Source organism: Falco biarmicus, chromosome 5 (assembly GCF_023638135.1).
Source record: "Falco biarmicus isolate bFalBia1 chromosome 5, bFalBia1.pri, whole genome shotgun sequence".
NCBI classification, from domain to species: Eukaryota; Metazoa; Chordata; class Aves; order Falconiformes; family Falconidae; genus Falco; species Falco biarmicus.
The window spans coordinates 7842454-7866194 of record NC_079292.1 but is presented as its reverse complement, the minus strand read 5'-3'; the positions used below and the strand labels follow the sequence as shown (position 1 = coordinate 7866194).

Here is a 23741-nt window from a genome sequence, read left to right as displayed (position 1 = left end):
TGGCCAAGACTTTCAAAATTCATCTTAAAGATAAAAGCTTGGAAATCCATGGCTAAAGCATCTAAATGAATGTTTCAGTATTCACATGCGGTTTACTGTTAGGTTTCCCCACGGCATTCAGCAAGACTTCTTTAAAGGTTTTCCATTGGTTCTGGTCTCTGTCACTATGTGTCTGTCATTTTTTTGTAATTTACCCTCTCAATGCACAAGTATGTTCCAAAAGGAAAAATGAGGCTGTAGTAGCTGCCTGTATTATACTGAATAGCCTGGTGGTTAGAGTACTCAGCCGGGAACAACTAAGCATTGAGTTATAGGGGTTTTGGACATGAAAGTCTCTCCTGCTGAAGCTGCTCATGTTTTCATAAACAATTAAACTTCCATTGGACCCACCTGAGAGTAATTCACTATATAGTCCACTATGCAGCAAGGAACAGTGATAGGTAAGTTCAAATCATTGCTCTAATGAATATTTAATGAATTTTAGCATAGATGGAATAAAATGTTCCCATTGTGAAAGCTTATCAGCAGTGAATAGACGGCATCTGGCAACAGCAGCGTTAACTTGCATACAGCTGTTCAGAGGGAGAAGAGCGGGAAGGAGTTTTCAAAGAAGCAGATGCACAATTACAGGCCTGTTTTGACAAAGAGTTCTGAGATTAGAGCCCTCCAGGGAAATTCCTGCACACAGGAGACTGGTGGGATAAGACCTGTTCTGGCAGAAAGAGAAGTCATGGGGTGGAAGTTCAGGGAAGCTAAATTACACATAGTGGCCCAAGCACCCCCGCTTCTGCAGGGCTCTCACCCTCTGTGACCAGAGCTCTTAATTTTACTATCAAGCAGTTTTGTCTGTTGTTGGCGGGGGTTGAGTGGGGCTGCCCCATCTCCTAAACTATATTTGATTCCCTGCTTTGAATCCAAAAGGAAGAATTTGCCCAAGAGCCTCGTGTAAGTTGTGAGTAAAAACGCTGTGATAAGAGGTGCACCGCCACTTGATGAATGGTACCCAAGACTGGCATTTCACACCTACCACTTTTTTTTTTTTTTTAATTATAAAATTTCAAAAATAGAAATAAAATATTTTGTTTCACATGGAACAGAAGTTAGCATTTAACACAAAACAAAACATTTTGGAGAGCTTTCCTCAACAAAATAAAATGAAAAAAACCAAGCAAATTAAGAAGCCCCCAAATCCCAATTGAACATGAGCATTTTGGTTCAGATTAAAATGAATGTTTATATTCAGTTCAGCTGTCAAACTGACTAATTATTTGCACAGCCTTGCTCACAATATTGCATTCATGCTTTGGTTAAATTAAAAACAACTGAAAAGGAGAAAATTTAAAAATAGGAATCTCCTTTTCTAAAAGGTGTGGAAGGCTCTCTTGGCTCCTGATACACTCCTGCTACATAGATGAGGCAGTTGTTTGCCACACAGCTGCCAGAAGTTGCACTATTCATAGGGGTTTTTACTCAAGCTAGAGATAAGCAAACAAAGTTTTAATGAAATCAGCATGAAAAATGAAACAAACAAAAAATGGTTCCTTAGACAGTAAGAAATAAAATGGATTAATTGTCAGCTAGCAGGTCTTCTACAAAACTGATTTGGCTGTCACTCTTCTCAAGCATTTAAGAACAAGAGAGATCCACTCAGCTAAGTAGAACATACATTTGCACACACCTGTCTTAATTTTCTTTTCTCCTACACTACTTAATTTCATGCTTTGTCGTAATAATGGCAGGCATTCATTTTTCCCAGTCACTCTAATATAGATGGCAGAGATGAGTTTTAGCAGTTTTAATTTTACTGGGCTATAATCCAAATATTTTTTCCTGACTCTGAGGCTCTCTTTCTTTGAGTGTCATGGTTTCCTAAGGGGGATGTACAGCCTCTGAACTGCAGGTCAGGCAGGCTTCACCACTTGCTCCAGAGACTGATGACTTGCATATTTAAATCATACAGTGAGTTGGATAATCCCCTTTCATAGCAAAACCCAGGGGAGGGAACTATGTAAGAGGATACAAGGAATCCCTCGTTAAGAACCAGCTATCTGAGGTACTTATATGCCCCCACCCCTCACTCTTATATCTGATTATCGAGGAGCCTTTATATTCACAAATCCCTTTGGGCACAGAAGTGCTATAAACAGGGAAGCAGGGGCGGGGGACCCTGGACCTGAGTGCTCCAGAGCCACTGGGCAGCCAGCTCCACGGGCATCAGCCATCAGGCTGAGGATTCTCTTCTGCGTGACTTGCCCAAGGTCACCGAGAAAATCTGTGGTGAAGCAAGACAAAGGATGTAAGGCTTCAACGGGCGCTACCACACAGCGAGGGCAGTCTGTCACACTCAGACAAAGCTTTGCAGCTTGCCATTGAGCCAAGTGATTATGTGACCCATCCCAAAAATACCCTGTGTTTTCATCAGCATTTTACATCTTCACTCTCATTCTCTCTTGCACACCAGAATCAAATGTTATATTTTATGCATATGCAATGACACAATAAAATAAGTATAACTTGATTGGTGAATCTTCATTCCTGAAGCACAAGTCCTTTGCTATTCGGCCTAAAAATAGAAATAAGGAGAGAAAAAAAAAGAAAAATACAAGCTTTGAATCTTGGCAGGAAGGGCAGGAAATCATACCTTGAGTCACAGGGCACTCTCAGCATCTGTTCCAACTGCAAGCTTTTCACACTCCCGTATACAGCACAGCTACCCTCCCTTTATATTCCGGTCCCCAAGACTAGCCCTAGAGATATTATTCTTTCTCTGCAGTACATCTTGGCTCAAGTATCTTATACATCCAGTTTCCAAAATGCTGTTCAGTTGGTACTGGAGATGTGAAGTAGCTCACAGATGATGAGTTTTTGCTGTTCAGAAGATATTTGGCAAAACAGTCCCCAGTGGGCTGAAACAACAGCCCTGACTGCACTTAGGTTTTGCAAGTGGAATTGTTTGTAACATGCGCAAAAAAAGAAATGTTGGTTAATAAGATAAATGTTTACACTTAAACTTTCAAAGGGCATCATCAAATCCTGCCCAACAAAGAAGACATAAACACATTCTTTTTCTCTCATGTTTCATGCTTACTAATGTCTTTTACTTTCCGTACAAACACTTCAGTTCTGCCTGAACTGAGCACAAAGAGAATCAGCCCTTTAATCCTCAGGACAATACATGTTTTCTTCACACTTTGGAAAGTAAATATAGCAGCTGGTAACTTTTAAATCCTGTGCTTTGTTATGCAAAGGACTGCAAACAGAACTATCAAAGTCAGGAGTGGAAAATGCTGGCTATTTTACCTAGACCATTTTCCGGCAGATACAAAAATATATATTCTTTTACTTCTGCCCAATCCAATTTTCATAAAGCTAGGAAGCAGGAAATTTGGCATTTCTCCTGTACAACAGGTACTTCTTGGCAATATATTTTTTCTAGTAGTCAACCTATATGTTCCCTCCTGAAACAACAGCCCACCTATATATGTCTGTGTTCTACTCACTCCTCTTTATCAGCAGAATTTGGGGCGTTATGCTTGCAGTTAGTCCATATTAGAAAAACCACCCTGCAGAGGCATGCCTGTGGACATCGGATTGCCAGCTTCCCCCAAGATCAGTACTGTCCTGTAGAAACAAACCATCTCTCTTCCAACTGAACATACCTGTATTTCTTTGCGGACAGAGACCAAAAGAGCATCACCATGTTCATATCTGAAAATGCCATGAAGCAATAACTAAGGACCGAAAACTGCTTTTGTTACGCACCTGTTGAACACCTGTACTGGAATAGAAAGCCTAAGGACAGCAATACCAACAGGATGAAATATTGCATGGATATAGGACATTATTTGCTTCTGGATAAATCCAGTTTTACAGTGGTATTCACTGGCTTCCCTGGAATTCATTGCTGTCCAAGGGATTCTTCCTCATTTAAAGAAAACTAAAAGTGACAAAATATCAGACTTTCTTTCCCTTTTGAGTAAGCAGAATTCAACAGACAGGTCCTATCCAGCTGGCTACAGAAAAATGGAGTCATTTACGTGACTCATCTGCTGCTCCTGAACTTGGCAGAAGCCAGATATCGGAATCCTAAACCAAGTGGTGCCCCTACAGCAAGCCTTCTGCAGTCCTGGGATTCCCAGGCCTTTGCACTTTCTATTCAGTGCAAGATATCAGCCCTGACAGCCTGTTTGACTCCTTCTGTGGGACATGTTTTTGTTTGGTCCCAGACACAATTGCGACGAGCACAGTCTGAATCTCCAGTGTTTTTTATGCTGCTCCTAATGGTAAATGAGTTCCTTGTCTTGGAATTACCAAGGTACGTTCTTTTCTCCCACACTGCTGCCTTGAAAGTTTCCTTGGACTGTGTAGTCCAGAGTCCACAATCAGCAATTCATGGTAATATAATAACATAGCGAACACACAGGTACAAAAGCACTCATACATGCATTACGTATTCCCTCCTTTCTATTATTAGCCAGCGTGTATTGTTTTCTATAGCAGTCCATTTCAACATTTCAGCCCATGCTCCACTTCACTTAATAATCCTTTCACGTATCACCTGAATAGGCAAGTCTTGAGACCTCCTGTGACTTCCCCTGCATTCATACGACACACCTGCTAGTCTGGTGAGTCCTTCTCTAGATGGCAGCCCTCAAGGAAATCAGCATTTCTGGAAGGGGACTTTCTGTGTTTCAGCACTATTGATAATAGCAAAGCATACCTATGGCACCAAAAGAAGAAAGAAGAATGGCAAGAAAGCAATCCTTTTCTTCTCTCTTTTTCTTGGGCTTTGTTTTGGAAGTGTCAGGCGGGGAGAACTATTGCAGGATCCATAGCCTCTTCTAAAAGTTTCTCTAATGAACAGCCTAAGTATAACTGTGTTGACAACTTTTCCTTAAGACCTTAATATTTCGAAAGACCTTACAAACAAAAAACAAAGAAGATATATCTGAATAAAAGTAAAAATTACCGTGGGGGATCAGTGCTACCATAATGCAGTGCAGTTGCTTGACAAGATTTTACCCAGCCTGGAAGAAGATTGTAATGGCATTTTAAATGTGACAGAGCCACTATCAAAGTAAAAATCTAATGGAAGTTGTTAGGAGCTTTTTGTAGAATGATACCCAAAATGGGCTATCCCCCTTCTGCTATTTTTAAGTTTATAGAAGAGCCATGTGCATAAATGTACCAGTGAAGAAGGAATAAAGATTCTAATTCTGCCTGTACAAATACTGCTGCTATGCAACTGAATGCTGGAGGCATCTTCTATGAAAGAACATAAGCCAAAACTCGAAATATGTATTATTCCAGCTCAGAGAAATCACTTTTGCTCCTATTCCACAGTCTCAAGCTATGAAAAAAAATACAGTAGGAAGAGAAATCTTGCAATATAATGGCATATCTCAGCACTGTTATCAGAAATAATTTATTTCAGAGAAGAATTAGAGCCAAGTATCTATCTAAAGTGCCAGACAAGAAGTCCTACAATGAGGTAAAAAGGAGAGACCCTTGTCCCTTTAGGGCTCAATCTCTCAACAAGCATTTCCCTTATTTTCTGTTATCCCCATAGCTAGGTCCCACTCATAAGCTGCCCAGACTCCAGCTCTTCCTCCTGCTGACCCACTCATCCTCACTACCTATGGAAACTGAGATCCAGTCAGAGCCTTGCTTATTCAGCATGTCTGAAAAAAAATTTTGTTTGGAGACTATGGAATGAAATACTCACTAGAAAAATACTAGGAACAGTGGTCAAAAGTAGCTTTTCTTAAGACAACAAGAGAGAAAAAACAGAGCAGGTAGGAAATGGAAGAGAAAAGGAGATTAAGAAGATTCCTCCTACAGGAAGGTGAGAAAAGAATTAAAAAAACTGGCACCGCCCTTATTGGTCTTATAAATGTGTACAGAACCACTTATCTCCTCCATGCAAGGCTTCCAAAGCCTTCCAGTAAGAGGTTCTGTCTAGTGAAAGCACAAGCACGCATCAACCCATCATCTTTCTGTAAACATGAAAGATGCATCCACACTCATCAACCTGATCCAGTCCCCCTCTGAAAGCATTCTACTCTCTCTATTGAGGACACAGACAGCCAAGGGCAAACAGCCTCTTAATTTAAGGTCTCACTTAAATGCTTAATTGTCCTGTCAGAAGGATAGGGGACATAATATCTTGCTGGGAGCATATGTAGATCCCAGCCCAGAGGAGCATTTTGCTCTTGGCTATTGAATTCATTGATGTGGAATTAGAGTCCTTCAGGAAGACTTTTGTTTGGATGACTATTTCTCTCTGACAAATGCTAGGGGACACAAGGATATACACTTAAGCACTCTAAACCAGTTTAATCCTAAAAACACAAAGTGCTTTAGGGAAAATAACGATGGAAATACACAAACCCACAAAGTCTACCAGTTGGATGTAACACACAATAGTGCCTGGTTTCTGATGACAGTCAGAATACAGGACCATTCATATTGCACAGCTGTCACCATACTGAAACACTTATCCACAAGGGAAAAAAGTGCCTTAATGTAGTTCTCATCATGGCTAATAAAACTAACATCGCTGTACTAAAACACTGAAACAGCACCAACGATCCTTGCAGTGCATTGGCTTTGCTTCAGCATGACATAGAAGCAGAGGAGCTCTGTCCTGAGAAAGCAGCAGCGATGTCTACACTGGTAAATCACATCATTTCAGAGCACATCCCTCAGCAACAGCTCAGCTGCCTCCACTGCTAGACTGTCAGGCTGGTCCATAACTCAGCCGCGACCTGTGCCAGCCAAGCCTCCCGGTTTCCAGACAGCCTTCAGAAGTCAGCATGGGTCAGGAATCATTCCCTCCCAGCAATGTGCATGCAGCCTCATGTTTTGGGGGAATAAAGGAGTTTATGATAAGGGTGTGGATTGTCTGTGTCAGCTGGCCTCAGTGCCAGAGAATTATGCCAGGTATGTATTGTTTACTAGCAGAGACATAAAACATGCCTCTATTAACAAGATCTTTAAAAAAGCCTGTAGCATTTGTGGCTTTGTGCTTAAGTAAATTCTTGTTACTGCTAGACTCCTCTCAGCCTTTTATTTTTTTTTCATTTGCTAAATGATGACTGATATCTATATTAATATAGGTACTATTTAACAAATAATTCAGGGGCTTCTGTCACATACCAACAACCCTAATACAGTGGTAGGAACTCAGCAAAACCATGAAAAGGTGAAATAATTCTCACTGCATATTCCCTTCATGTGAGGGAAAGTTTTGTACGTGTGTGTGTACATATATAGTGCATATATATACGCGCACACACACGTGTATATATATAGCACCAACGCCCACTGGGAAAGTAGAAAGAAAATCAGACTGTTGGTCTTTAATAGCTGCAGTTTCTTTGTAGGGTGCTCACATACTGTGATTATGGAATGACATAAAAACCTCAACATTGTAGACAGCTTCATCTTGCCTACAAAAACAGGAGAGACGTCTTAAAACACTTAATAGATGTTAATCAAGCCTCCAATTGTTCCTGTGAAATGGTTAAATACAAACAAATCAAAATGACAAAAGAGAAGCACAAAAAGGTCAAGAGATGCTTCTCAAAGCCTTGTAGCAAACCAATGACAAACATGGAAAATAATACAGAAAACCAGATTGCCCCTTTGCTCTAACCCCTACCTAGAACTCCATCCAGGAATAGGAGAAGACTGAAAATATAAAACCTTTAAAGGAATATTTAAGGAACTAACATACTGTAAAATACTAAATGAATGCATCAAGTTGCTTTTGTACTCCCTTGCCTCAAGCAGTTTAGCACAAATAAAATTTGATGTTAATCAGTCCTAGCAGTTTTCACAGAATCTGAAAACCTATTATTTCCTCTGGCTGCAACTAAAAAATTTCCCAACAGTTTCATTATTGATGCTTGCAAAATATCTGTAGTACCTATAATTTTATCTTGGTATTGACATGGTGTTTGCTTTTCTTGACCATAACACATTTAACTTGGTACTGACATAAGAATCATGGTTGAATTAAAGTTTTTTTGCATAATCAAGTATCTACTACTATGGAAATATAGATATGAATGTTGTTTCTCTGTAAAAGAAGCCGAATTGGGGGGGTGGGGGGGAAGAAAAATTTGAATTATTATAATGGTATTTTCCAGCAATAACATGACAAGATGCTTAGGCACTAAACAGATATACGCTTGTCATAAGCTACAAATAACACTGCAAAATTAAACAGGATGCATTGGCAATGGGTTCCTTTGATAATTAAAAATGATTCAGAAAGTGCAAATATTATCTAGAACAAAAGTAAAACAAATCTGTTCATCTCAAGAGCTGACTTCAAAATGTTTCAGTTATCTTCTCCCTACTAACAACAATTTTTCTTCACACTTCACACATGACTTTCCACATATGCTTTAACCAACAAAAAAAAATATCCTATTCCAAATTTCAAATGCTATGCAGAAGAAAATGTTATTGACAAACATAGTGTAACAGTGAACAGAAAAATGATACATTTTAATCAGTGCAGAACATTTTTTATTAATGAAAGTGAATATGTTAAGTAAAATTCCTGAGTCTGTTCTTCTCTTCTTGTGAAGTATATGGTAAAGCTCTTCCACTATGGAAAGGCTCACATGGAACACACACACTCCTGCATCCCCCTAGAGCCTCTGAAGCCAGCAACGCTCATGAGGTGCAAAAATCTCCATAGATACAGAGTCAGGACCAGGATCTGTGTATGGCTCAGGTTGCCTCACAAAGTATCTCTGAGATTGTTTGGGAAAACGTTATTATGTTTTGTTTACATCATATTCCCTTCAATCATGAGAAGCACTCTATTACCACAAATAAATACATAGCCCTGTATTTCTGAAGTTCAGTGAGGTTAGCCTCTGCACAGCGGTAATCCCCCCATTTCTGGGAGGCCTGTCTGCTGTTTTGTGCAGGTCTGGAACACAAGGCAGCAAAAGTGCCAAATGGCAGCCAAATGTAAAAAGACCTGCAACCAAGCCTTAAAAAAGCATCATCCAGGTACAGCTCTGGTAGCTGCACAAGGCTACCAGCCAAAGATACACACTAAAACCCAAAATAAGGCAAGGAAACATTCAAAGCAAATAAACAAAATGCTGAGGGAAATAATATATTCACATCTAGATTTACAAAGAAACTACCCCTTGCATTATGGATAACTGCACGTGAAGTTGAAAGAGTAACTCCATAATGCCATTTGTACTTGTGCTTCTGAAGAGGTAAATGATTATGAAATGTATAAGGCAAATGTGCGTGAAGTGAGTATTCGTCCCTCCAGACAGCAGCTATTAAAGTGGATTACAGTGATGCAGCAAGAAAGGAATTTGACCAAAAAGAGAAAATAAGTAATTTGGTCTTGAGAAAAGAGAAAACAGAAGGCAAGGCAAAGCAAGGCAAAAAGCCAGGCAAAGCAAGGCAAGGAAAGTAATAAAACTGTTGATGAATATTTTGGCTCTATATGCCTGTACATAAATACATACAGAAGAGCTTAAGATCAAAATTCACCAAGCATGCTGTCCACCCATCCCAATTCACATGCAAACCGTCATCCCTAGGCTGCACCTAGTGTGACATTGGCTAGAAGATGTGTGAAGGTGACAGATGGAGTGTACCAAGGAGTTCAGAAATAGCGTGAGGTTTTTGGATGGGAGGACACTAGCGAAAACAAATGTGTCTCTTTTTTGCAGCAGACTTTAACCATTGACATGAGTTATTCAGTTATTAAACTAGTAGAAACTTTGAATACAGGGAAATAAAACATGAAGTGAGTTAAGTTACAGAGTCTCTTGTTTCCTCCAGGCCAGGTTTTGAGGGGCTGGGAACAACCCAGATGCTTAGGAGCATCACACAAACCAGCTAAAGGATACCACCTGGATGCGCCTGAGCACCCTACAGGAAGCCAAAATTTCAGTGAAAGAAAGCCAAGGAGTGGTCTAAGAGTAAGGTTTTGACTGATCAAGCTCATAGAAAGGTTGCCTTTGTGCTAGTGAGAGCTGGCCATCTGAGATAGCCAGCCCCTCCATAGATCCAACTAGTTAAACAGAAACCCAGCAGGATTTCTAGACTGAAAAAAACCACACACCAACATCACTTTCTGTTACCCAGAGGAAAAAGCAGCTCCTGGTGCACCAGAAGAAAGGAAAGAGGCTGGCCCATGCCTGTCCATCCTTTTTCTACAATCACTGCCATGGGAAATTCTAAAAAACTGCCAAGGCCCTGAATGCACCAACTGGCTCTGCAGCACCCTCCCTTCCCTAGCCCTGGATTTGGCTCCATGTGTTCAAGGTCACCTCCACTATGGTGCAGACTCGTGACCCTGGATCAGCCCAGGAAAAGAGCTAAGTTGTGAGGAAGAGCAGTGAGAAGCCTCATCAGGACCTCTGTCTACCTTCTTTGCTTGGCAGCTGCGTCTCAGCTCTGGCCCTTGCCCTTAGCTCCTGCTTGAAGACATGCTGCTGGCCTCCCACCTTGCTGATCATGACCTCACCTTCCCGACCTGACTTCTTGGCTGGCCTTGGTCCTGCCCCACTGCTATGGACTTGTCTGGCAATCACTGGACTGTTGGCTGAACCTGGTTACGTGGACAGACCTGTTTTGTTCTTCTCATTCAGGCCTTTCTTGCCTTGCTGTTCCCCTGGTTCCTGTCTCAATTTCCCTTGTGAAGCAACCCACTCCTATCATTCTCTGATAAAAAACACTTCAAAAGCCTGCAACTTCAAGTGGGGGCAATGTGTCCTGAGATCCATAAAGAACTGTTTAAGTGGGCAGCGACCTAGCACAGTCCTGTGCTCGCCTCTGAAGGTCCCTTCCTTTTCCACTACATTTGTAGCAAGACCATCTCCAAATTCTGAAAGCTTTTGTACAATCTTTTTGCATCAAGCACCAGAGTAGTATAAGGCAAAAAGCAGCCTCCTTACAATAATCAAGGAATAACAGGTCTACTTTCAAACAGTTAATTCCTTGAACAAGTGTTTCCTGTATGTAAAGTGCCTCTGAAAGGTATAAAAACATCAACATGTGAAATTGAAGGCTGTCCAAATTTGAACCTTAATGTTTCGGACCTACTGTAGGGTAAGACCTACAGAAAATCACCTGCTAAGCAGTGGTGTGCCTGGAAATTCACAAAAGGAGAGAGGACAGAGAAGAAATCAACGTGAGCCTTTTGACCAGGAGACTCTATAGATCAAGGTCATTTTCTGTGATGCCCTCCTCTCCCCTCTTCTCATGAAAACACTTAGATAAAAGGATGCCGTGACTATCAATCAGTTTATGTTATTCACCAGATCATCAGCTAGGACTATTGCTCTGTGTGTTTTATGTTGTAAAAATCAATAAAAGAAAGGGGGGAAATGGCAATAAAAAGAAAAATAGCAGCTTGAAAATATGAGCTGCTCAGCATAACATTTCTCAGGCTATCTTTGTGTATTCACGCTGAGTGATATACTTCTCACAATTTCATCACAGATTAAAATTTTACTGGATAACCATGTTCTCAAGAAGTATGTAGGTCTGACATTTAGGAACTTCAAAGCAGATATTAAAGCAATACTGAACGTAAAATTACAGGTTCAACTTGCTAAATAGAACTGTTAAGACAGAAACATGGATAAATCGCACTCGTCCTGAATATAATGGAAAAAGGCATTTCCATGATGGTCATCACTGACCTTACAAAGCATTTACACCAGCCGAGTGCCCCACCTGGGCATATATCAAGATACAGTAAACACAATTTCATACCTGGAGCCTTTGTGAGTATGGACCTGCGTCCTGGTCCTTAGCTGCAGAGCTGTGGGGATCCAGCAGCTGAGAATTTCAGCACATGTCTTTGGTCTCAGTACAATCCCAGACTGGGTTATACTTCTATATTTCTGGCAAATGGCCCTTAATTTATTAATCCTCTTGACTACAACCACTGTGAATGGTTTCTACAGTGCTGCTAATTGAGGGCCTTACCCAGAAGCCTTTACTCATGCAGAGATACAGATCTATTCCTAAGATGAAGGTATAAAAAAAGACTTCAGATGCAGGTCCAACATCAGATGTTAAAGGGTATAATTTGTCATTTTTTATGATATTAAGAATATTTGTGCAGGATCTATAATTAAAACTAAAAGAGATGTCTCCTCCTTTTGCCAGCAGCTGTGTTACATCAATTAAATGGGTAAATAAGATCTTTCCCCAGAGGGATATCACATGACCCTGTATTGATTAAGACTGCAGTAGAACGTTATTTGCAATCTTATTGCATAATGGAAATCAGGAGGTAGCTGTCATGGTTTCAGAAGACAAATTGCTGCTATCTTAGACAATTCATAGGCATCTCTCCTTCTTACTGCTCTTAATTCACAGTTAATTCATGTCTTACAAGGCTTAGTTTCTTAAATCAGTCTACAGCCCTGCATTCAACTCAAAACTGGGTATAAGTCAGCGTCTATGAGGCCTTGCATTATGATAAGTATTAAAGTGTCTTTTCCATCTATCATTACTTCAGATCTATGCGTTATTTAATAGGGTAACAACTTCAAGAAAGGATGTGAAATTACAAATAGACACTTCCCACAATATGCATGATTGTTCCCAGGAACGACAGGTCTCCACCACTGGGCATGGCTCCAGAGGTGTTCTCCATATAGAACACTTTTAAGTCTTAGCTTAGTTTTGTGTATTTGATTTTGACAAGAAAATGAATGGCTGGAACACATCCACTACTATCAAACCTGTGCAGTAACTGCAGCTAGGAACAGTTCTGAGATTCTGATGAACACCTAACCACAAACCAGCAGGCACTTTGTTCCTCCGCTGAACTGTAAATCCACCATTATCCCCTTTATGGGAGAACCAAAAGGAAGGACAAAAATCCCCATTTAAAGAGAATTTCATGACTGAAACAGTCTTTGCCAATTTAGGAAACCTTAAAAAAAAAAAATCCAATATTTCCTTACTTCTAATTCATCTCTCAGTTACAACAATTAGAAAAAAAGTGCAACACTCTTCAAAATACATAACAGTAATATATAACATTACCAGAAGCTTCTCCACCAAAGTCAAAGAAACAGTCTTCAGTGGTTGTGAAGCTATAGAACATAAGGCAAGATTTCTGAACAGAAGGAACAAGTCTGAACAACAGTAGGACAGTAATACATTCAGACAAAAGTTAGTTGTTCTGTGTGTAGAAACAAGTGCTCAACCCACCATCATCTGTTTGCCATTGCACAGGATTAAAAATTAAATATCTGCTGCCTGATCTGTTCCAGCCAAGTTGATTGATTAGAATGTGTTCATCTTCCCATCTAACTTAGCAAGTTTGAAAGTGGCAGGTTTATTTTTCCATTATTTATGTCAGAGCTTAATAAAGTACATGGAAGGAAATGCCAGTACAACTGTTGTTCAAAAGTGATCTCTCACAAAGTGATAGCAAAGTCTGGAAAAAAAAAAAATCACCTTGTAAAAAAACAGGGGAAGTTAAGATTTCAAGGAAATCAAAGATATTTCAGTAGACTGTATTTGGCTAGACATGCCCATCAATAGGACTAGACTATCACTGGCACATCTTCCTATGTAGGGAAATTATCTGGCCCTCCTACAAATGTATTTGTGTTTAAACGTTATATTTCATTCTCCTGGAAACTTGGAAAATCAATCTCAGCCTAGTTTTGATGAGCATAAATGCTCAATATGGAGTAAATGTGAGTAACAAAAAAATAAGAATGCAAATCCTTCAAGAGTTAAAATGTGCTTCAAAATTGGCATTTGGCACCTTAAATTAGCATCTAAAATCACTCCTTCTTTTGTTTGGGGCGGGGGGGTCCCCCTTTGCTTTGAAAGGGCAAACAAACCATTTCGGATTTCTGAATCTGGAAAAGCCTTTTCTTTTTTGAAGGTAACACAACACAATCACCACATTTATTTCATTGTGCTTGAAATTTAAAAGAACGATAGAAAATGTTCCTTACCTTAAAAAGTCTTAAAATATTTGCGACCATAATGGACACAGAACTTGCTGCAGCACCTATCACACCTGATATCTTGTCTGGCTTAGTGAAAATAGGTGGGTCACCATTAGCACACTTCACATCTGAACCATCTTTTTCTATCAATGCTTGCACAAATGTTAAGGACTGCTCCAACGCGTAAGTGTCCCTGGAACACGTGTCAAGGATCCGGACACCTAAGGTGATATTGGCAAGAAGATCAGGGTCTTTATTAATCTGATCAATTGCATACAGCATTGCCTCTAGTCTGTGGATCCCTTTCTCCTTCTTGAGCTCACCACAAGGCACCCCTCTATCCCCTTTTGCATGAACAGGGAACAGTCCTCCCAAGATGATGTCCCCATCCAGTCGGATGGAGTGAGCATATTCCTGGCCATGAGTTTTTTGCATCAGGGTGAGTATCCAGTAGAATTTGGCTGCTAACAGGAAGAAACAATGGCAGGAAACTAATCGTTTTCCTTCGTATACCATTTTCTCTGAAGACGTTGTTGCTATCCAGTATCCAGATTTTCTTCTTGCTAAAGGATGAGGGTGACCATTTGAAGCTGCACTTTCTGGAGGCTACCATCAGTGCCCAGTAAGTAATATAGAACCATGTGGTAGGTAGAAAAAGGATCTCAGCAGAAGTACATAAAACGTGTTTTACAAAAGATGTCCGCTGATGTTATTAGTTGATCAGGTTTTCTGAGAGGTTTTCAATTGCTCTTAATTGATGGTGAAGTGTAGGGTAGTATGTCTGGTCCTGCTGTTAAGAGGAGGTCAGTAGCTTGTGTCCTTGTATTTTGCCCTACAGCTGAGGTACTTCTGGGAAAAAAAGAAAAAAGAAAGAAAAAAAAAACAACACAACAACAAAAGAAACAGTGAGAAATACCATTTCGTTCAGCAGTTTTATACCTGTCATACAGTTTATTTACTTTTGAATACGAGTTACATCACCTACATTTTATTTTTCATATTCTTTAAGGGAGTAATTCCTGGCCTTCTGTGAATTTGAACACCTGGCTGTGCTGTACTACAAGCCAGGAAATTGATGATACCAGCAGAGCAAAAGCCAAATCAGGGGAACTAAACTTAGCTTGGTGTTCAAATTCCAACCAGTAATTTGTATTTACCTTCACATTGCATGACATCCAGAAACAGATTTGATCTGCAACACATTGTATTTTCTGTTTTGCTGTATCATTCTGTTCCAGCCTATAGAAGTGGATTAACTACTAACACTCTCACTCACGGAGAGGTTCCATTTCTGACAATTGAGTAATCAAGGCTCCTGAATTTAAGTACGCTCTTCAGCTGCTGCAATAGAAGCGCATTCAATTCATTTGGATATTAAACTGATTATTTCTCCAGTGGAATTCACTTTTTTTCTGGGCTTACCATATATCTAAAATGCCTTTCAGATCATTTCTAACACTAAATTACTTTCGTGAAAAGGTAGCTGATTTCTTAATCAAAAAGAGGAGAATGCATTCTGTTAGGAAACCAGCTGAACATCCAGTATGCTCTTTCCGACATTTCACTTGAGCTGAGGTCCAGCGTTAACAAGGTCTCTATTCTCTGCTTGCATTTGGACCACATTAAGTAGGAACAAAGTTGCGCCCCTGCTGACATCTGGAGAAGTCCCACTGATTTTAACAAGATCAGGATTTCAGCTTACATATCTAAACACCTGCCTGACTGTTATAAATATGTCTAAATTGACCCCACTTTAATTCGCAAGTGACATTTATTTATTTCAATGTTTAACAGAATTACACGTCTGAATAAATTTTTAGACCTCTGAGAAGAGGAGAGGGAGAACTAATTTTACCTGATAACTAGATGGGCACACTGTGGGCTACTGCATCTAAGCCAGTCTCTCTAAGCATCTGTGATAGGCTATGGAAAGCAGTGGATGTCTTAGGGTGCAATTTATCCAGTTCTTTTCTTTAAAAAAGTTTTGTTTATTATGAAATTGATCACATTGAACAAGTGCCTACCTCATTGCCTATACAGAAAATCCAGGCAACAGGCTCATCTGTAGATATGTACTTTGTCTCTAGTGATCTGACTGGTTCCTACCAAAAATATGATCAAATTAGAAGACAATTATAAACAAAATTAGAAGACAGTTGCAGACAACTATACTGTTTTTCAAAGACATTTTGAATTATTTTCCACAAGATTTTTATACATTATGTGATAACAAAGCTCAAAACGTGGTTTAATGATGCTTTAAACTGATCATCCCCTTCTTACATTTATTTTGTTACATTTTTCCCCAAATGATAATACTAAGTTCACAAGAGCTGAAGAAGAGATTTTAAATATTGGCTATTCAAAGACCTAAGAAAAAGATGTACAATGGAAAGTCTTCCATTGAATGTAAAGGTATCTCACTGTGATTTGGTAACAGAGCAACGACTTGAAAATGAAACGTGAAATGGAAGCGAGTAAAATCACTGCAGTTGGGAACAGCAGCACACAGGACTTTTGGTGCCTCTTAACATTTAGTTTTGCTTGAATTTGGCTCAGGGTTGAACCTAAATCAAACAGTCTGTGCTGTTTGATGCAATAATCCCATCGTTCTCCTTTGGCTTCTTTTGGGCACATAGTTTACAAAACTGCTGTAGCTTCAGCCCCACGAGCCAAACTCAGACTCAGTCGCAAATGGAGAAACTTGAGTAACATCACTGTGAGAGTTGATCCAGCCCCATGGGGTGCTTCTTATATGGCCCACACTATAGAGAAAAGATTGTATGAACTACTAACTAGCCTCAACCATCTGTTGTCTTGATTGCCTCAGTACAAAAACAAGGGGTTCAAAATAGTAAATAGTAAAAGTTGTAGCTACCCCTAAAATAGACATGGAGACAATTTCCTTTCTGGTTCCACAATGAACAACCAAATCATTAGTCTATGCATGTATGTACCACCCATACAGGGAGCAATTCTCCAAGGGAATAAAAGATAAGACTATTCTTACTTAACAGTCTACAGAGAACAAGAAAGCACCACTGAAAAAATGAAAATATTCATGAAGGAAAGAAATGCTGCTTTTTCTCTTTCCCAGCCTCAGGTCAATTCCTTACAGCCAAAGAACTCCCACAAAGTAAAACAACTGTCAGTCTTTCTACAAACAAACAGTGATGCATTCATCTATTGCAACCCAAATTCCAACAACAACGGAGAAACTACAGTGAGCCCAGTATCCTCAGTCCAGTACCTTATCTGGAACTGAATGAAAGTTAAAGGAATTGATAATAAGCATTTTTCAACATTATAGTCTATATAAGCACTAATTGCTCTGCCTCAGCTTGCATGTTTTCATGAGAAGGTATGTTTCTTTGCTGCAAGTGTCCACAGCTTGTCTATAAAAGAGAAATAAAATTTTAAAATGTTCTTTTTAAAAATTTAAGACCTTTTAGTCTTTTTTTATGTTACCTAAGAAATAAAAGCTTCTATTACACTGCCTAATTTATTCATGCCACACTGCTTTTCATATATTGATTGATACTAACTTTTACAGAATGTTGTAAGCTTGTGTAGCTAAGCAGAAAGCATCTGATCTAAATGAACTCCATTTTTATCAATGAATTTTATTGAAAAAGCATGGGCCTCTGGGCTATAAAGCCTGAATGAACTTTCCTCATGAGCAGAGACTTCATTCAAAGTCCATCGTCCTTTTCCAATTGACCATAAAAGTTTGAATTAATGCAGATATATTCTCAATTTACCAGGTTCCCCACTGTAGTAGTTGGTGTTCACTGGAAACATGACTTCAGAGAAGAAATTCGCACATTTCCCCAGCACAGTCCAAGAGTAAGTACACCACAAAGCCTCTCTTCCAGTCACCTTGGAATACATGCTTCTCTTGGGTTTAATTCATTAAAAATATCTGGCATTATCAGAACATATTTCTATTTTTAAAGTCAGTATTTCAGCACAAACCTCCACTTGTTCTGCTAGAATATATATTTATTTTTAAACCTAAGGAGGCGGGGTACTGCAAGACAGGGGACATGGAAACTTCTGCATGTAGTGTCTGGTTCTGAAATTGCTTCCTTTATAAAATCATTCAGCTTTATCAGATATTTGGTACTGAAGGTTGGGTGTTTTGATACCATGTTGCCAGAGTCAGTGCATCAGCATGTGCCTGGACCAATCGCTTACTCCAACCACAGACTCACTGCACCGAGAGATAGGCTTATTATGGGAGTTATGATGAAAAGGTCTAAAGAATAAAAAATACTTAAATAAATACAGGCAATGTCTCTATTTTGGTAACAAAGCTCCTGAAAGAGCCATCTTCTGCAGGCACTGAAGTCGTGGCTGAAATCATATAGAAATATTCAATACAATCACCTGGAAACATTGTTTTTAAAAAAATCTCACAGTTAAGACAGCCACAAGAGCAAGCAGGACTCTCCGCAGCATAAGGAGGAAAACACATTCACTGAACTTCACAGAACATTTTCAAATTGACATTGCCAACCAGACAGACATGAACCCTTTACTGAGGGACAAAAAAAGCTGCTTAGTGGGGGGAAAAAAACATCTGAGGAGAAGTATTTAAGAATTTCTTTGAGGCCAAAAAATTCATTTGTCATTGCATTTGAAGCACAGTTGGAATTGCACTAAAATAAAATAAAAACAATATTCTGTGAACTAGAAAAGGAGGAAGTTTAGGGTAAAAACCCATTTCTACTTTCACAAAATGTCAGGTTGTCCAGTCAATGCAAAACTGATCTGGTTTTACTGAATGAAAACAAAATAACAGCATCTTCCATTGTGAAGCTCCGAGGAGAAAAAATAAATCACAAAAATGTGATTACTTTGACTTTTTACTACTGATACATTACTTCTGAACTATCAAATAAGAATTATCTTGCTAATGTTCATTTTAGTGTTCATAAAAGTTGCCTCTTTCTCCTGCACAGCATCCAGTGATGAACAAATAGCTGAATTTCCACACAGAGCAAGTAAAGAGTTGCCACCTGCATACAGTAGCCTGACACATACAGAAGATTAATGGGTTCTGCTGACAAGAGAAGGGAATTTGGAAAACCTTTGGCCTTGACATGGCAACTCCTAACTTGCAGGAGAATTCTTCACTGATGTAAGTAGTCTTATCTACCTCAGCTCTTCCGTAATGATTTGCTGCGCCTCTGCCAGAGAGGTAACCTTTACACAATAACCACGACTTCAAGGCAAATCACCCTCAGCATCTCGTTTACAGGAACTATTTCTTCCTAGTGCACCATGAGAGGAAGGTCTCCACTCAGCCTGATCAGCCCCTTTTCAAATACCCCAGAGCACCTGCCTTCACTTTCTACCCTGCAAATATCCATTTTCCAAACGAGCTGCCCTGCTAAAAACCAGCACAGGCCCTTCTGCCCAGGTGAGACTAACAGAAGCTTACAATATTTAAAAAGGAACCAGCATCCGATACTTCCCTCTGCCCTTGTCTGCTCTCACAGCTGAATGAACCCCATCAATATTAACACCTTTAAGAGTTGGTTTCACCTCTGGTCTGGCAAATGATGACCAAGGAGATTTTCCCTGGCAGCCCAGGAGAGCTTCCTCTGTTGTTTGTTTTCATTTCACCCTCTTCCCACAGACTCCCGCTCCCCAGCCGGCACAGCTGGGTTCAGAGCAGGCGCTGATAGCGCTGCCCAGCCTGCCCCGCCAAAGGCAGCCGCCTCCCGGTGTCACCCCGGGGCGTGCAGTGGGAAAGCCCCCCGTGTCCGCGCCCGACCCCGCCGGCGGCCCCGGCCAGCGGCCGCGTCCCCCGGGGCCGCAGGTGACGGCGAGCCCCGCACCGCAGCCCGCGCCCCGCACATTGCATGCCGCTGCATCCCGCCCGCCACTCCGCACCGCACCCGCGCATCCCACCCGCCACTCCGCACCGCACCCTGCGCGTTCCACCCAGCGTCGCGCACCGCACCCGCGCGCTCCGCACCGCGCTCCGCACCGCCGGGAGCGAACAGCCGGCCACGCACCGGCTCTCCGCGCGGCTCCGCCGTGCTTCCCCAGCTGCCTTTCGGCTCCTAACGCATCCCGGCACCTTGCTCGGCCCCGGGAAGGGCTAGTGCAGCCCGCCCGGCCCCGGCCGGCACCGCCCGGCGGAGGGGCCCGGGGAGCGCCCCCCGGGCTGGGCGAGCCGCCGCTCCTCGCGCAACTCCCCGACCATCGCCCATCACCGTGGCGTCTCTCCCTTGAAGGGAGCCCCCTATTGTTCTCCACTTTACTTAGCCGAGCTATTTTTTATTATTATTATTTCTCTTCCCAGGCTCACCCGTACCCCAGCTGGCGCCCGTTGTTGAGGGATTCCTGCACAGCCCTGGCGCGGCTCTCACCGGGGCCTCGCTCCTCTCGTTCAGCGGCCGCAGGACGGCTTCGAGCTGCCTCGCCCCACGGCCTTGCCCCCGAGGCGGGCCGTGCGCGGCGGGCGGCGGGCACATGCGGGGCTCCCGCCTGCAGCCCAGGCTCCGGCGGTCCCTCTAGCCCCGAGCCCCGGCCGGGAGCACCGCACCTCCGCCAGCGGCGGTGCAAAAACAAGCGTTGCTTTTCATTTGCAGCCGCCGGTGCTTCCCTCCTCTCCTTGCATCAACTGGTCAGCTTTAATGCGCTCCTGCTCCCCCTCAATGAAAACCTAAGTCTCTTTTAATGAATCCCAGGTCCCAGCGGTCAGAAGCTTGCAAACTCCAAAACACCAACGCCGGATTTGCATGCACTTTGGGTCATTGATCGATTTTTATTACTTGAGTTTGTGGTGTTTGTTTTTTGGGGTTGGGTTTTTTAAACGCGTCATATACATCCACCTGCCACCACTTCGGGTTCTCGCAACAAACGCATGCCAGCGCTGGGGGATGCCGCTCTACGCCGGGGACAGCTAACCCCTCGCCGCAAGCCGGCGCAGCCTCTCGCCCTCCTCCTGGGGGAAGGAAGCCCCCGGAGCCCGGCGGGATCCCCCTTCCCCTTCCCATCCCAGGGACACGGGGGTCCCCCCGCGGAGCCGAGGGAGCGAAGCCCGCAAGGCAGGCGGTTCGGTGCGGTACGGGCGGGCGGGCGGCGGCTCGCCCGGACCCGGAGCCGAAAGGGAAGTTAGGGCGGCGGGCAGGGCTGGCCCCGTCCCACCGGGGCGGCGGCGGGAGCCCCCTCTCCCCTCCCAGTCAGCGAAACATGAGCAGGACGGCGGGGAGCGCGGGGGAACCCCTGTGCCCCCTCCCTTCGGGGCTGGGAGAGCCCCCAGTTAAGGAGGCGAGAGGGAGATCTCAGTGCTCGTAAGCACCGACATTCTCCCTTTTTGCTCCCTGCTGTGACGGCACCGTGCCCGAGACCTCTTTCGTTAGAGCTGGTTGGGGGAGGATATCGACAATAAAAATGATAAATAATTAAAGAAGGGGGAAAAAAAAAAAAAAGAAGCCCCCGGCGCCACGAAGCAGACGGAGAGGATTGCCCAGCCCAAAAACGTTAGCTGAGGCAAAACTTGCATTATTGCTGGATTCCTCTCTCCTTAAAATAAGAACTAAAGGCGACACACACACATGCACAGATACCTTGATCGAAAAGAGTTGCATATCCATATTACTGTAGAGGTCACTGGAATTAATACTCGGCGCCGATCGGGAATAGCATGAGGTAATTTCTGCACAAGCCTCGTCTCAAATCGCTTCCCCCAGTAGCGTCAGCTTCGCATGCCGGAGCTCAGCCTGGGACAGGTATCCGGGAGAGCGGCTTCCGTAGTGCTGCATAACACTCGCGGCTAGCCAAGCCGAACCTGCTCCGCTGTCTCCTTCTTTATTCCTCCTCCCCTCGCCTAAAAAAAAAAAAAAAAAAAAAAAAAAAAAAAAAAAAAAGCCACACACAAAAAAAAAAACCCAACTTTTTGGGACCGGTGGCTCAGCCCCCGTGACGATATCCACCCCCTGCCGCCTCGCCGCTCAATGGCAGCGGCGGACCCACGCACCGGCCCGGCCGTGCCGTTCACAGCCAAGAGAGAAAACACCTCCCAGCCCCCGCCCCCCGGGCCGGCCCCCTCCCCGGCGGAGCTGTCCCCGCCAGGCGCCCCGCGGCGCGGTGACCCCGGGCGCCGGCGGGAGCGGGACGGCGCGGCCCGCGCTTACCGCGGCTCCGGCGGGGCGGGCAGGGCGCGGCGGGGGCGCGGCGCCGCACTTGTAGCTGTTCTTGGTGCTGAAGACGGCGGCGCTCCGCGGCGCGGCTCCATGTGAATCCCCAACCGCCGCGGGCTGCGGCCCCGGGCCCGCCCGCCCCGCCCCGCCCCGCCCCGCCCCGCCAGGCGCCGGATCCGCCCGTGGGGCAGCCCGGGGCCGGACCGCCCTCCCCCGGCCCCCCCCGCTCCGCCGGGGCGCCGTCCCGGACAAGTGTTTGCCGCGGGATGGCCGAGCAGAGGAAGCCAGTACGGGCTGAGGCGGTGGCGGTGGGGCAGCGGGAGCAGGCAGGGGGGGCACCGGGAGGGTCCGGCGCTGTCTGACGCGGCTTCCACCGGGGTGCGGACCCTCCGTCCCCATCCCACCTTCCGCGGGCAGCGGAGTTGTCTCCTTCCTCATCGGATCGATGCCATAAGGGAGGCTTCCCGGCGCTTTTCGCCCCATCCCCGGCTGGCAGCTCGGATGCCGGGTGGCCAGAGTTCCCGCGTTTCCCCAGGCTGCCGGGGGGGGGGGGGGGGGGGGGGGGTCGGCAGCGCGGAGCCAGCGCCGCCCCGGCGGGTAAGGGTCACGGTCGGGAGTACTTTGCTGGAACAGTCTGGAAGTTTACCGCTCTCCTCAGAGGCGCTCCCCAGCCCAGCGGCATCCCCCGCTCGCACAGGACGCTGCGGAGCGCTCCGCTCCGGGCCCCGCGCCGCCGGCTGGGAGCGCCCGGGCCGGCCCGCAGCGCCGGGGTCGCGCAGCGCCGGGGGCCGCGCCCGCCCGCCCAGCAGCGCCGCCGCAGCCTCGGTGAGAAGGTTCCACCTCGAGGGCGCTGCCCGCAACTGCAAGGCTCGGCACGGCTCAGCCCCAGGCCCCTGGTACGGGAAGGGCTCCAGACTCCACGGGCTGAGCGGGATGGCCGCTTCGCCAGCCTCCTGACATCAGCCAGACCTTTTCCCTCTTCCCATCTCAGGCTGCTCTGAGCTGTTCTCCTTAATGACAAATAATGTTTTCTTTGCTCTGCCCAGAGTTTGCCTTGCTTATGCAGAACATCATTGCTGGAAGGAGGAAAAATTCCAGGTGTGCTCTAGTACACCCAGCCAGTGCTTCCATGATCGTCTTTTTCATATGGTACTGCTTGGCTTTATGCGTTAAAGGTGTGCCCCAGGCAAGCCGGAGGACTCGGGCAGTATCTGAATGAGTCTTTCCAGCCTGTAACTTCTCCTATAGAGAAGATACTTTACTCTTGGAAAAACAGCACTGGGGAATTCTCCAGGTCTTGGACAGAGTATACTTACTCATGTTTTCATTTAGTTTTTTTTCCTAAAACCTTCCATGAAAGAAGACTGAGGAGCTGTGATTTCAGTGGTCTTATCACAGAAATCTGGAATATAGTTGCATAGGTTAAATCCTGAATTTCAACCATGAGCAAAATTCCATTTTAAAGCAGAGATCCTCCTTAACACCTCAGGAAAAAAAGCCATGTATGAATAGTGCTGGATAGGCCAATTTCCAACTTCACTTACACTCTGCAGCTCTAGCAGCTTAACAGAAAGTCCAACAAAGCAAAACCAGGTGGTTC

General features: G+C 44.0%; 1 protein-coding gene across 3 annotated transcripts in view; it reads right to left on the bottom strand.

Annotated features, from left to right (window-relative positions):
• Nucleotides 1–22276, bottom strand: part of GRM8 (glutamate metabotropic receptor 8) — a 358440-nt gene extending 336164 nt beyond the window's left edge. For 2 of the 3 annotated variants that reach the window (XM_056341852.1, XM_056341851.1), the window contains exons 1-4: nucleotides 22136–22276; nucleotides 21569–21828; nucleotides 16007–16084; nucleotides 13989–14831 (exon numbers count right to left, since the gene is read on the bottom strand). In XM_056341852.1, the coding sequence (XP_056197827.1) occupies nucleotides 13989–14498 (510 nt within the window). In that variant the 5' untranslated portion in view covers nucleotides 14499–14831; nucleotides 16007–16084; nucleotides 21569–21828; nucleotides 22136–22276. The remainder of the gene's footprint in view (nucleotides 1–13988; nucleotides 14832–16006; nucleotides 16085–21568; nucleotides 21829–22135) is intronic. The other variant, XM_056341853.1, reaches the window with a different exon arrangement.
• Nucleotides 22277–23741: the final 1465 nt, after the last annotated feature.